The 14,544-nt window shown below is 39.8% G+C and overlaps 2 protein-coding genes across 3 annotated transcripts; one reads left to right on the top strand and one right to left on the bottom strand.

Moving 5' to 3' along the window:
* Positions 1-222: 222 nt before the first annotated feature.
* LOC132259933 (uncharacterized) lies at positions 223-10,598 on the top strand. 2 transcript variants are annotated; one of them, XM_059757766.1, is made up of 7 exons: positions 223-322; positions 699-846; positions 4,172-4,311; positions 4,374-4,546; positions 4,607-4,801; positions 9,211-9,414; positions 10,296-10,598. In XM_059757766.1, exons 1-7 carry the CDS (start codon positions 277-279, stop codon positions 10,584-10,586), a joined length of 1,197 nt encoding a protein of 398 aa, XP_059613749.1. In that variant the 5' UTR covers positions 223-276; the 3' UTR covers positions 10,587-10,598. The 2 variants fall into 2 exon arrangements, with proteins under 2 accessions (XP_059613749.1, XP_059613748.1); XM_059757765.1 differs by having other exon boundaries at positions 4,166-4,311.
* Positions 10,599-13,140: 2,542 nt separating this feature from the next.
* LOC132259934 (uncharacterized) lies at positions 13,141-13,816 on the bottom strand. Its single transcript, XM_059757767.1, has one exon. It carries the CDS (start codon positions 13,635-13,637, stop codon positions 13,146-13,148), a length of 492 nt encoding a protein of 163 aa, XP_059613750.1. The 5' UTR covers positions 13,638-13,816; the 3' UTR covers positions 13,141-13,145.
* Positions 13,817-14,544: the final 728 nt, after the last annotated feature.

The raw sequence follows: 14,544 nt of genomic DNA, 5'->3' as shown, positions 1-14,544 counted from the left end.
GGAGCTACACATGTTGTGGATGTGAGTGGAAATTGTTAGGAGACAAGAGAGCCTCTCGCGCTATTGTTTCCATTCAACCTCTCAAGTAATGCGCGGATCGATTACAGTGAATTTTTAATGTAAATGTGAAATATCGGGTCAGCCACAAGGCATTACTTGTGGAGCTTGCATTCCTCGAGGGCTTTTTGCTTAACGTACTGCGAGCCTCCTTGATCAGCGCCAGGAACAGATGACTTGGCTCCATTTCTCCAGAGGCTCCACTTAGAGGCCACCGAGATGCTCGTTTTGGCCACACTGTTAGTCGTCTATGTCGTTATTGTTGGTGAGTACATAAAATTCAATTGAATGACCTGAAAGTTGTGGTTTGATCAAGAAACTTTTCTTTAATCTTTCTCAAAAAGTAGTTTCAAAAGAGACAAATTTGAGTTTAGGAACTTATTGAAAAAAAATTTCAAGTAGTAGTAGAAAGATGTAATAACGATGTGGCAATAAAATAAAGAACTTTATTAAGCAATTTCGACGGATATATTGCGAAAATTACAAAATAGTCTTAATCTTCGGCAAATTTATAGTTTGCTGCATTGAAATTCTAAACAGTTCATCACAGGGAGAAAGCTGAAATTGAATACTTTCGTAGATTAGACAAAACATCCAGAAAAAATATTATCTAATCTATTTTGCCTTCATTTTCCTTCAAGGTTCCTTCTCATCATTTGCTCCTGAGAATTTAACAGTGACCTTCCTCTCGCCAACCTCAGTTAAAGTCTCTTGGCAAACATTACTCAACTACAACAACTCGACGAATATTTCGAAGTACGATGTTGTGTACAAACCAACTGATGCCAGGTAAAAGCTACTTTCCCATCCATTTGCTGTCGCATTTCATCTGACTTTCAATCGCGCGCCCCTTTTTCTCTTGCATTTTTTATGTGCCTACTTTTCCCCACGAAAAAATATGCCAGATGATATTTATCGGTGCTTCCCGCAGAATTTACACCCACTGTCAAGGCAGGTTAATTGAGAAGCAATCCTTTGGCAGATTATCTCTCAGTTTGACGTGATAAAATTTGTTTTCCTTGGCAAGTTTGACGGCTCCTCCACAGACAATTGAAAGGAAAATATCAAAGCGGTTGTAAATTGTGGCATTTATGCATGCAAAAAGCTATAAAAGAGGAGGATTTTAGAGGCTGTCTTTATTCAAGCACTGCTCGTTGGCAGTCTATTGATTGATGGGGCTGACATACAAGGAATTCTTTCAAATATATTTATCCTCCATCAGATATACATAATATTATGGAAAGTTTGTCAGCTTTCCGAAGTCAACAAATCATATCCTAACTGAACATTGAAGGGAGGAAACTTTCATCAAAATGTTGCATGATTAATTATCTTTCATGCCAGAATATTTAAGTACTGAAATTAAGTCAACATAAATTTGCACTCTCTCCAATTAAATGAAGAAAATTACATTTGAAAGGAGAGTGTGCAATTTCTAATGCTGCAATATAATATCACATCTTTCCTAATCATTTGATTTAGAAAATGTCGCAAAATGGCGTAACTGAGTGTAAGAAATGGCAAAATGTCAGTAATATATTCACCTAAACATTCCCCAGTTTTAATATTCAACAAGAGGCTGAAAATCTGTAAAAGGTGTCTAAAAGTTTTTGTATAACAAAATCATATCTGCCATATCATTTTCTGAGTACTTGAGTTAAGCTTCAAATTCAGTTTGCTACAGAAATCCCAGGTCAGCATAAATTATGCAAAGTGGATGCTTTTTAACATTTTTTTCTTTGATGTTCACATTCGAATTGGGCTTAGTGTAACCGATGAAATTAATTATTCAGGAGGAAACTCCTTCAGTACAAAAACGGGAATGTAAATGTGCGAAAGCCGAGAAAAAGGGAAATTCTGAGGGGATTTAAAGTGCTTTAAAGCTCAAATAAAGCTCAGGAGGTGAATTTTCAGGCTTATCAAATTAATTCGTGGCGTGGAAAATCAACAATGGAAGACGATTGAATCAGTGGAAATTGCTCAAATCAGCATGGAAAATTGATTTGGAGGGTCTCAAGAGGGCACAAAAGCGTGTAACCTGATTGAGGATCAATTGGCACAAGTGCGACGTATTGAATTAGATTGAATCTCCTTGGAAGATGGAGTCCTCGACCGAATAAAATTATCGGTAGCGCGCGCGATAAATGGTTGATGTGGAGTCTCGGTGTCCTTTATGATTGTGTCCTTAACAAATTACATACAAGGCAAGTGGCGTATCTAAATGACCACACGAGCATCGGGCTGTCTTCCCTCCAACCCCAAAGACACTCTCCGCATTCGTGAGCAAGGCTCGGTAGACGGAAATAGGCATCCAAGCAGTTCGGTCAGAGTCAATCAATCCGCGAAGGAGTGCATTCTTTATATCCATTGCTGTCTCCTCGAATTTATATTGCTCTAAAAAGAAATTCGGCAAGTGCTATAAATCATTGATGGGACATTCGTGACTCCCAAATCAAATGTGAAAGTCACTTCTTCTCTATTTTTTTTTTGGTAAAAAGATATCTTGTGAAATTGAGCCAAAAAATTTCAAATTGATTTTTATAAATAGCGTCCAATCTCCGTGCAATTTCCCCGAAAAATGTGTGGTGTTTTCTTTCAGTGGCCCAAAGAATCTCCGTCAATTTTTGATCCCCGCAGTCAATAAATCAGTGATGTGAAAAGGGAAGAAAAAGAACTGGTGAGACTCTCTTGTATGTCCCTCTTCTTTGTGTATCGATTTGACCATTTGCGGTGAGGCAATCAATTGCCCACGTACATCGGACAGAAGGGCGAAAGGCCGCCCATTCTGTCTTGGAATGGGGCCACGAGGCGCTGTGTAAAGTGTATGCGTTCCTGATAAAGAATATTTATTGGGGAAAATTTGTTCTGTAATTACAATACCAATACACGATACAGGGTGTGGCGTAAATGGTGGCCAATTGAAAACACTCATTTGCATTTGCAATTGAACTAATCAATAAGTTCTCAGAAATCGGTGTTTGTCTAAGTTCGGAGAAACAATCAAGTTCATAGCTTCATGAAAGGCATGAAACTGCGCTTCAGATTAAATTGCAGCCTGAAATTTATTGACGACACTGGTAAACACTTTGTTGTACTGATCATTCTGAATTAATTTAATTTTGAGTACTAATTTTTATCATTAATATCTTATAAAGTCATGAAACAAAAACACAATTCTCAAGTCTCATTAATGTGAATGCAAGATAACTATAATTAACAATTGTTATGAAAAAAGAATTTACAGAGACTAGAGTCTGACTTTAAAGAATTTTTATTGCATTTATCTGTTGAAAGCACTACTCAAAACCGAGCCAAAAGTCATTGCAGATTTAATTTTTTGCCTATTTAATTAGAGTAAACGGAGTAAACTCAATTTTAGTGGCGATTATACAGCTTCTGTGGCACACCCTGTGCGTGGTAAAATGTTAGGAAAATCGTTAAAGTCAACTAGTTGTTTTTTCACGGTTGTATTTGAGCACACACAAATGGAACATAAGTGAGACATGCACTTATTTATTATGCTTTTAAAATTAGATGAAACATCACTGATACTCGATTTTTTCCGTGTGAGTCAATACATAAAATAATCATCCCCAGAGAAATTTGAGTGATATAAAAGGGACACTCTTCGTCCCTATCGATGGTATATTCGGTTTTGGAGTCGTGCGAGATTCATTGGTGGGAAAACGCTGGGAAACCACATTAAAGTGACAGAGGGAGAGAGAGAGATTATAAGCCAGTGAATTCTGAAACCGTCCGCGTGATAATCGATTGCGGGAATGCGATTCAGTCCTCTCAATTTTCCTCAACGTGCTGAAATTAATGGTCGAGTGTGAATTGCATTTTCCATTGCAACAGCCAGTTGAATTTGTCAGCATCGGGAAATGGAGAAGGAAGATGGGTTTGTCCTCTCACACGACTATCAATTCTCATGGATCTCATGTAGAAACATGATCAATAAATTAGAGATAAGACATCTACCCTTTGAAGGCATCGTGAATTCATGAGGCACACTTCCCATTAAGATAAAATGTTGTGAGGGTGGATAATAATTAGTGTTATTTCTCGTGTGAAAATGGAAAAATAACAGAAAGGCCATTATATCAAGTTACAGGGTTGTGGCCGAAGTCGCGGGCAACAGCGAAGCAGTCACTCTCATCAACTTGCTGCCCGACAAACAATATCAACTCACCGTTGCGGCGCTGTTTAACGGAAAGAAGTACAGAAGTCGTCCGATAGTATTTCGCACTCTGGGTGAGTTTGCAATTCCATAATTGGCTTTTCAACACTGTGGATTACGCTAATCCGCCTTGCAGAGCCACCAAAGTCGTCTCCTCACCAGGGTTCTGGTGCTTTGGGTAACTCTTTCGGTCCCGTGGGCTCTCCAATGTCGTCTCAGGGCATCGCAGACGTTAATTATCCCATATTAGGAGCCTACGATGAATATGGCAACCTGACCAATAACTCCACAACAAGAGAACTTCCAACGGTAGGTTTATCAGAACTCCACATTTCTTCCCATCTCTTGATAATCTGCATTACCTTGCAGATACGGGGCGTTGAGGTGGGCATCGTAGTGCTAGTTTTGTTCGTCTGGGCCGGAGCTATCGCGCTCTTTTTCAATCGCTGGGGCAAAATTCGCATGCTACTTCCATATCAGCCCGACTACAAGCAAGAGCAGGGCCTCAAAGTCCCGGGCACAGGCTGCTCTTCCGGCGCCTGCAACGGACAACACTCGCACCAGGTGAGTTCATGCCCTCATTCCACACCTCTCCTAATAACTCAAACCCATCAGGCTCTGTGGCTCTGGATTGAGTGTGTCCCGTGAGTTCTTCTCCTATCATAAATCGAATTTTAATATAATTGAAATGTGTCGAGTAGTAATTTTAATAAAAGCATGTTTTTCCCGTCATTCGCTTTGCGCCCACCACAAATAAATGTGAAATGTTTACCGGGTATTCTAATTACAATAATTTCAAGTGGACTCACACGAATTTGAGGAAAAGTCTGTTGACAGCACATTATTCATAAAGGGGAGATTAGAAAATGATGGTCAATTGCGTGTCAGTCATTCGATATTCAGGCAACTTTTTCTTCTTCTTATAATTCCAAGTATTTTCTTAAGTAATTTTAATGTCACTGACCTGATTTATGTGTCCGCGTGGGATGGCTTTTGTCCCATTTCTCACCTTTGTTGGCGTGTTGAAATGTCGTCTAATGGAATTTTCTACTCGTTTGCTAATTACACGGAAAAAAATGCATTGTTTTATCCTTTTAGCGGATTTAAGGATGCAATTTAAACATGACCTTTTATGAGAGCGCTACATGCTACAAATTAGCTTCTGTGGATGATCCAAAGTGTAATTTCAACAAATATAAACTGTAGTGAGCTTAAAAGCTCACGACCAGTGACTCCATAAGGTCAAGATATGAAATTATGGAATAGTGATATACAGACCATTCTGGTCCAAAAATCGTTTAGAAATCTATTTATGGTTTTTTTAGATTCCATGGCAATGTGAAAAACAATCTCTTAATGAGCGAAATTCTCAAATTTCTGAATGCAAATCAAACAATAAATCCTCTTTTTTACCTAAAATTTTCATATCTTAGCATAACAATTAAGAATGAAATGCGAAAAGTTCATGTATTATTTGTGTAAAATAGTGGCAGCATTGTTCAAGATTCTTTGTTACAGACGGCGAATAAGGGCAGAAATTCTCAGAATTCTCAGGAACTTCAGTCTTTGCTGACTAAACCTCGGAAAGTGAGAAAATATGAAGGTTACTCAGCTGCAGCGCTGTGAGTACTGTGGGAAGAAATAGTCAAATAGTAAAGTATCAATTGAAGCGCGCTACAGTGAATCCAAAACCGTAGCGATCTAATTAGACAAGTACTTTAGCCACAGCACTTTAGCTTAGCTGCTCATATCTTTGACAAGAGTGCAGTCACTGGTTGAACTGTTGGCAGTGAAAATAGCGAAATGCTGAAAGTCATGCAAATCTGACCTGAGGGATGTTTTTCTTCCCTTTGAACTCCAACTCCGCGCTCGACGACTCGAGAATTGTTTCTCAAGTTGTAGCAAGAAAAAAAGAAGCAGAAGTTGCCTCAACAGACTTGATGGCGCAAGAATGTGCGAGAAACCCTTGAACTTCCTTTATCAAATTCACACTCACAGAACGCTCTTCTATAAATACTTCCGTGAGCGAGAGTGACGAGTGCGTTGCGTGAGAAAGATACACTCAAATGCCAGACAACAGAAGTCCTAGAGAGGATGGCGAGAAGTTGTGGAAGCTTCCGCGGGAGCGATGTGAGTTTAGGCGTGTGTGAGTTTCGGATGTCCGCCGCGTGTAGATTGCGTCCCCTAAGTAGTGTTGATGTACAAGAAAACCAATGTGTGGCTGGTCTTCCTGAAAGTTCCTGCCGCGCTGTGAGGGCTGCGGCCTGCTGGATCGCTGTTTCCATTGCCCGCGGCGCTCGCGGGACTCGCGCGACTGCGGCTGCCAGTTCGCCCTGCTGCATCGCGCGGACACGGAGAGCTAGCACATGGAGCTGAGCCACCATCGGCCGCATCTCACCCAACAGCAGCGTATCCGCAGGTTCCGGCAGCAGCGCTACTCGCGCTCCAGCCGCTCCAGATGCTCGCGGGAACAGCCGGTGGGCATAGACGAAGATGTCGAATTGCGCGTAAGTGAGCAGACACCAAGTCATGCACCCACAAATCATCGTCACACTGTGTTTTACCATCTCACCATCTGACCATGTTTGGCAAGGGATTTTGTATACCACCCCAAAAAGCCCTCTATCTCTCTCTCAGTCAACTGTACAGAGGATTGCCCAGGGACGTCCATCAGCATTCATTTCCTTTTGCATTAGAGAGTGCCGGAGAGCAATCTGGCGAATGCTGGGCAATCATAAAATCCCCTGCCTGCCCGCCCTCTCATACGATAGTGAATGCGGAGGAGCAGAAGAGCCCCAAGGGGTGAATAGCACGAGGCATTTGAATCATCACGAACTCCTCTTGCGATTGCCATTATTGCCAGACAACACGTATAAAAAGATATTCTTAAAGATTCAACTACTGTAGTTTTCCACAGGGTGCGCCACATTTGGCGCTGCGCAAGCTTCATCACCAAGCGTCACCGCAAATTCTATTAAAACATTGTGGTTTGCGGAAATGTGTTTTTGCATGATGTTTTGATGAAGGCTCCCCAATTAGGTTTGTGTAATGGTGTCTCCTCTATTCAATTCTCTCAGTTATTATAATCTTCTTGCTCACCGAAACCATTAAGCTTGACTCGTCAAAACTTAGATATTAGCTGAGGTTCTCTGTTCAGATCTTTGCTGTTGTAGCAAAAATATCTATAGATGACTCCAATGATTGCAATAATGAAAGTAGCTGAAAAACCCTATTTCAAATCCATTGTCATTTTACCTACGTTTCCAAAGCCATCTGAGAGCCTTTTGCATGATCAGATCACAATGCGCTTTGAGAGAAAGAAAAACCATTTCTGTTCGGTTTTATTCTATTTAGAGTAAAACTGTTGCGTTTGTCTTAGCCAGATCAATGTTTGCTATTCTAGTTTTACTAGACTATACCATAAACCATATGATGAGTTCTGTTTTCTAAGCCTTATGCTTATACTCATTATGAGTGTTTCTAAGGGTTTCATCCCGAGATTCTTTCTGTTTTCCTGTATTCATTGAAGATTTAATTCTACGTTGTCTAATCACTTTCAAAAGCACTACTTAAGTCAGTTTACTTATATTGAGCATAGCTTTTCTTCCCAATATTCAGTCTATCGCTCTTAAAAATTCTACTTCTCTGAAATCTTATTACAATATTTAGTTGTCCTAAATGCTCTATTTCATTCCCGATGAACTATCATTTCAAGGAATTCTTATCGCACACCCTATTCTTCTGACAACTAGTAATGTGCAATACAATCAGCGCGTGTGTGCTCTGAAATTTCCTCTCAAAAATTCCCAGTGTGTTCATTTCTTTCTTTACTATTCATCAAAATCGATAACTCGCAGAGTGTCTTTAGAAAACGTGCCTTGCAATCTTACAATGGGACGCGCTTTTGCGCCGTGCATCGTAAATTTAAAATGAAAACAGTTGGCCATTAGGAGGATAACTCCTTTGGCTTTAAATCACCCACAAGATCCTCCCAGTGCCACTTAAGGTGATTTATGAGGTGCAAAAGGACGATGGACTCATATTAATTCGCCGGCAATTGCTGGCAGTGAAGATGCTATTCGCCCCTTGAGTCAATGTACATTTCTCACATAAAGCATTTATAAAATGAAAATACATAACATATGATGTAGTTTGTGTATGAAACATTGAGATTCATGATGTAATGATGCTAAAAGTAAGAATAATACTTTACGATTTATAGGTAGAATAAAAACTTAATGATGGTTAAAAATCCAACTGCAACTTATAAAATAAATGACGATGTTAGCGAAATGACAGATAAAGTAATTGATTTATCTTACTATTGTACAAATTAGATATTAGTTCATTTTTAGTCTCTAAGTCACAATCACATTTCAGCAAAGCTTGTAAGGAAAATTTTTTGTATGAGTAATTTTGGTTGTCGCTGTTGTTATTTCTGCTAGATGAATATATATATACTATTTGTATTGTATTTGTCCTAGATAAGCAAGAAAAAATAGGGAAATAGCATTCTTTATGTACAAAAAGTGCCCACTGAAGCAATTATTATTGGCAACAGCCTGGAAAACTCTCATTCTGAATGGCGAAATGTTCTAATTTAAATTTGCACCCACAATTTGACTCACACTGAATTCATGTACAAACAATTAATTACTGTGTGTACACAACATGTTGAAGAACAGCACCGAAGCTTCTCTGTTAAATTCAATTAGAAAGGCGAGAGATGTTACGAAGGAGAGAATTGGATGATGATGATGATGAAAGATGGAAAAATCTCACTGCTGTGTCAACACCCGAATTGTAATTTGTTTCTTTTGCGACTTGTGTTGGCTTTCTTGTTATGACAAAACTCATAGAGTTCACAAGATGTAAAACTTCACGAGCTCACGAATTCAATTGCAATAGTTTTTATTCTCTTACCACTCACGCGAGGCGCCAAACTAAACTTAAGCCCACACTCTTGCTTTCAGTCGTATTTCCGACAACACTGGCCAGAAGAGCAATCCACCGTCATTGAGGATCGCTGCACGCGGAACAGGATCAACTCGGCGATCTTTGTGTCGTCAGAAGGAAAGGGATTCGACTCAATTGAGTTCCTGAGGCGCTACGGCTCGCAGAGTGTCTTGTGCCGGAAGGCGCGCAGCGCGGAGAACATCACGTCTGTGGACCAGAGGGTGAGTCTTCCGGTGGGGAGAAGTTGAGTTGTTGAGGCCTGATTGGGTAATTCAATCAATTTCCCTGCAAATTTGGGGCTTCTCGCACGGAAGACTTAACAGGGCTGCGAGAAGACACCTTGTGGGGTCAAATTTATGAGTGGAAATGAGAATTACAAAGAAGAAAAGGCGTTAGAGAGTGAGAATGAAGGCAGAGTTTATGGGTAATTTTCAGCAAAATGAATTTTTTAATAAAGTAAGCTTAAACATTCCTTTCCAAAATGTTTCATGTTATTGTATGTTTAATGTTTTTATTCAGCCATTTCTTACATCCCTTCAAAGTTATGTTTGAATGTGCTGAAACGGTAAAAATAATAGGTGCATACTTGCGATGAAATCTGCCAAAAGCTCTCAATCTCGATAACTGATGATTCTCTTTAAAATTGCTACGTCGATGTGAAGAAAAGGACTTCAGGCTAAAGCTTTGGAGACAACAAAACAAATATTTTCGTATGCTCAAACTTTAAAATACAAAATGTAACTTTATTGCATTTTCCATTAGTTTCTTACATCGTCGTCGAAATGACACACTATGGCATCTAAAATAACAATCTGAAGAGAACTTTTCGTCAAGTAAATAGTGGCACTTTGCCTCAAAACTCTTCTTAGAAGTGATCAAAGAGCTCATAAAGACTTTCCTGTAGGAAAGTGTATGTGAAATACAAATATTTTTGTTTCACCTTTTCCGCTTGAGAAGTTTGTCATCATTTAGTATAGAGATAACCGGCATCTTTTCAGAAAACAATCCCGCAGGATTTCTAAGCAATTTCCCCACAATTTGTCCGACAATGAATCAATTGTTCCCCTGCGGAAATTGACCTGACCTTTTGCCATTGTTTCAGCGTCGTCTGTCAGAGCATCACAACTGGAACTCGAGCATCCGGCAGCCGGAGAATTGCCTCACGGAGATGTTCGAGTTGGTGGAGTGCCACACGCCACAGACCGACGTCCGCACCACCGAGACCACTTCCGTGGTCGTCTCCGTGGCCGCCGTGCCGTCAATTAGCGGCGAGACCACCACCAGCACGGCCAGTGCGACCCCCAAGATGAGCCAGAAGACGCGCCAGAAGGTCGCCAATCTGCCCACACTCTCCATCTCGGGGCCCTCGCCGCCCCACGAGGAGTTCCTGTAAGCCACGTCGCAACTCTCTCTCTGCACAATTGTCACGGGGAAAGCATCGAATTTTACCGGCTAATCAGTTGAAGATGGTGCTTTTTAGAACAGTGATTCGCCACATGCGTCGTAGTAATCGAATACATATGAGTGGAATTTCGCAACTAATTGAACGAAAATCTGTGGCTAACAGAGATCCTAACGATAGTTCCCATTCATACCATAATTAAATTCTATATTAGACTCCTTAACTGAAATCAGATTTGGTGAATCTGGTTGTGTGAATAATAGAAATCCAGCACAATTTATATCTGTCAATTAAACCACGCATTTTTGCCAACAATTTAGGTCCGTCATAGAATTAATAAAATCACAATTGATGTCTAAAACGTGCCGCGGTAGTTACAAATGTATTATGCGATTGGAATTATTGATTAGATAGTGAATTTTTAATTTCAGTTCACTATCACTACGTCATTGCTAACAGTGTGCAAAATAGGTTTGCGTTATTGCATTTAGTGTTCCTTTATTACTTAATCTGTGGGCTAACATGTCACTTTATCGACAGATTCACTCTGTCACAATATATCGAGCTGCATAATACCATTTGATGAGGGCTCATAATAATTTCAGTAATCGAAATCACTGGATAATCGATCTATTGAAGTTTTCCAGCTTTGCAATTTATGTTGATTGACTGAAAATATTCCAGTTCAATGGTGCTCTTTTAGCACAAACACATAAAACAATCCAGTTTTGCATTTTTGGTAAAACATCTCGGAGCGTGTTTTTTTTCCCCGCTGTGACGCGACTCACTAATAAGCACAATCTTCAACTGAATATCATCAAATTTTGAATATGGAGTGAAATTTTACCACGCATGATTTGCAATTGTATTTAGCCTTTATACAAGTGTACATAAGAAGTAAACTATCAATTTTACCCTCTTGATAAGTGGAAAAAACTGTGAAAAAGACATGAATGAAATACTAGAGCTCTAATTTTGACTTGGAATAGTGTTTAGAACTTATAGAACATTTTTATCTTTACACAGTGAGTATTTAGGATGTTTCTTGCTAATATTTAGACAAATACAGCTAGGGCGATAATTGTTCTTTCCATGCTGAGGAAGGTGTCTTCAGCGCGAGGCTACAAATGCTATAAACAGATTTTGAGAATGACTCGCGAGACCATCGAGACATATTGATTGACATGAAATCACGGACCAAGAAAAAGCACACTTGAGAGATTGTCGAAAGGAGAAGAAGAAGAAATGTGTGCCTTAAAATATTGATAGAGAAGACATATTTTATGCAAAAACTATCGGTATCCTTTTTCCGTCTTTTCTCAGTTCATTGAAATTCCATCAAGTCGGTATAGACACGAAAGAATGACAAGGAATCTATATCTGTGTATAATATTATAACGAAGAGCGCGCGTCTTTTACAATTTTATCTCCCATGTTTCTGGATGCTTTAACATACATTTGGACGGACACAGAGTTTGGGAAATTTCGTAGAAAATATAATCGTGAATTATGTAATATCTTATTGGGACCATGATTGATTTTGTAGACAAAGTTGTCTGTGTGAGTAGAAAGCCCGCCATTTGTGGGTTAATCCTCCAAAATTCAATGTCAACTGTAGTCAATTTCTACTCAAAATAAGTGTGAATATATTTGTGAATAATATCGAAAGAGAATTTAGCGTTGATGAGAGATTTTTGTGCTATCCGTCCCTTTATTCCAATTTTTCTATAACCATAGATACAGACCAAGAGATATCTACTGCATAGATAGTCTGTTGGAATTGAAAATAACTCCTGAAATCTCAGTGATAATCTTTCACTGACGACGAGTAAAATACAGTGGTCGCCAATGAAATAGACAGTACGAATAATCAGCATTGGAAAACTGTGAACATCCATATGTTCTATTTCATTGGAGTCCACTGTAAATAGACGATTAATGAACAACGGAGTGAGAACACAGTTTATTAATAGTATCTCCAAGAAAAGTATATATTTTGCTCAATTAGAATTTATACAGATGTGTTAAAACAGACGAAATTAATTTCATTTTTCCCCAAGAAAGATTAAACTCATGAAAATGACATCGAGCATTTGTGTTTGCCTCATTTTTTCCGTTAGATAATTATTATATAAAATAACAAACATATATAAGAAATATATAAATCTTTAAGAATGAAAGAAAAAAACACAATAAATAGTAACGATGAGAGCAGCTTTTCATGAGAGTCGCAGCTTTAAGTGCACAAACAAAGATTGCTAAGACTTCAAGATTTCATTAGTTGTATGAAACTAGCTGGAAAATTGCGAAGTTCGTATTCCAACTCAACGACAAGCCCTGAATTGCGCGATTCTCATGTGATCTGCGTCTCAAAAGTGCAACAGTAATCTTCTTTATATAGAAACTGAGTTAATTGCGAATGAACTTGGATTCATTAGGATTAAGATGTAATATCTTGTGACAAATTAACTTTGCTGTAAATAGTGTATCTCCCCTTATAAGAAACTGAAACAACCCAGAATCAATTACATATGATCTTATGGCATCCTTCTAGTGTGTCTCTTGTCCATTGTCCTGCTCCTGTGTGGGTTTCCTCTCCACGAAATTTCGATGATCAGCGTAATCTCTGACGTCAGAGCTGTTTCTCTCCGGTTTAATGCGCACATCATTGGGATCTACCTCAAATTTGCCACTCCACTGGACAGGAAGAATCTCGGGTTCGCTGCAGAAGCCATAGAACTGGGAAGTTTCCGACCTGTTGCGCTCCGGGCGGTAGTAAGTGCCTCCAGACGGGGCGAAGGTGCCATCCCACGTGACCGGAAGCACCTCTGGCTCTGTGGTGTAGCCGTAGAATTGATTGCCAGTCGCGTAGACGGGCTTCTTGTCGCCAGCCTCGCGTGGGTGGCCCTTGGCCGTGGACTCGCTCTCACCATGGGCATTCTGCGCGGGCTCCTGGATCACTGTTGGCTTTTCGTACACAAACTTCCCATTCCAGCCTCCAATCTTGATGGGAATATCCTCATCCCTGGTTCTCCTGGGCATGTTTACTCTCGTCTCTTTCCTCTTCTCTACCAAACACAACACTCAAAGCACGACTTTTAGTCACTTCGAACGACACACAAGCACTGATTGAGCTGAACGAGGTGACATGTAGTTAAATCTCTCCCACAAGAGACTGGAAAAGCGCGTAGGAGCAATGACGCATCGAAGGAGAGATCGAGAACGTGGAGACACCTACATCACCTTCAGCTCCCCCAAAAGGCATCAACACGCACGCTCGCGACTTGGCCAAAATGCAGGACTCTTGTTGCCCATCGGATGTCATTAATGCGAAAAGCCCAGAGGCACAAAGTTGTGCACTCACCTTGATGGCTCACGAGGCCCATGAGCATGTTTCAATGGGCGCGCGAGATCGCCGCTCATGCACGAAGGATGACGTCAGGCGTGGACAAATAAGGCATTGTCTGGATGGCCAGAGAAACTCACAGAGAGACACTGAACTCGACACGATTGCAAAAGATCTTCACCGCCGTCCATTTCTCGATTTTGTCGTCAGCATCGCTTGGGCTTGGGAGAGGTAAGAGTAATGTAAGCAAGGTAAAAAAATATGATGTCTTTTAGGAATTATTTGCAAAACAATGATACTCATGAATGAATGAATGAATTTCCGCAAAATTTTGCCATTTTTACCAATGTGTTATTCTCACTTGGCCATGAAAGTAATTTTGGGTGATGGAATTTTATAATATGGACACACGAAAGACGATATCCAAGAAGTTTAAACATGTATTGTAAACATTGTTAAGCATTAAATAGACAAGATAAAATTGTTTCGTCCAAGTTTCATCTGAAATTGCACGCAACTAAGCAATTTATTTGCCGCTGAGAAATATCTTATCTTGCGAATAAGATGATGATAACCTATTGGTCTTTAATATTTCTCTTACTT

This window comes from Phlebotomus argentipes, unplaced genomic scaffold, assembly GCF_947086385.1.
Source record: "Phlebotomus argentipes unplaced genomic scaffold, Phlebotomus argentipes genome assembly scaffold_18, whole genome shotgun sequence".
In the NCBI taxonomy this organism is placed as follows: domain Eukaryota; kingdom Metazoa; phylum Arthropoda; class Insecta; order Diptera; family Psychodidae; genus Phlebotomus; species Phlebotomus argentipes.
Note: the sequence above shows the minus strand (reverse complement) of the source record. Positions and strands in the feature narration are given on the sequence as shown.

Excerpts from the sequence above, each read along its gene's own strand:
- LOC132259933 (XM_059757765.1), top strand. The coding sequence starts at position 277 with ATGCTCGTTTTGGCCACACTGTTAGTCGTCTATGTCGTTATTGTTG. Across the intron at positions 847-4,165 it reads TACAAACCAACTGATGCCAG|TTACAGGGTTGTGGCCGAAG; the intron begins GTAAAAGCTACT and ends CATTATATCAAG. Across the intron at positions 9,415-10,295 it reads TCACGTCTGTGGACCAGAGG|CGTCGTCTGTCAGAGCATCA; the intron begins GTGAGTCTTCCG and ends CCATTGTTTCAG.
- LOC132259934 (XM_059757767.1), bottom strand. The coding sequence starts at position 13,637 with ATGCCCAGGAGAACCAGGGATGAGGATATTCCCATCAAGATTGGAGGC.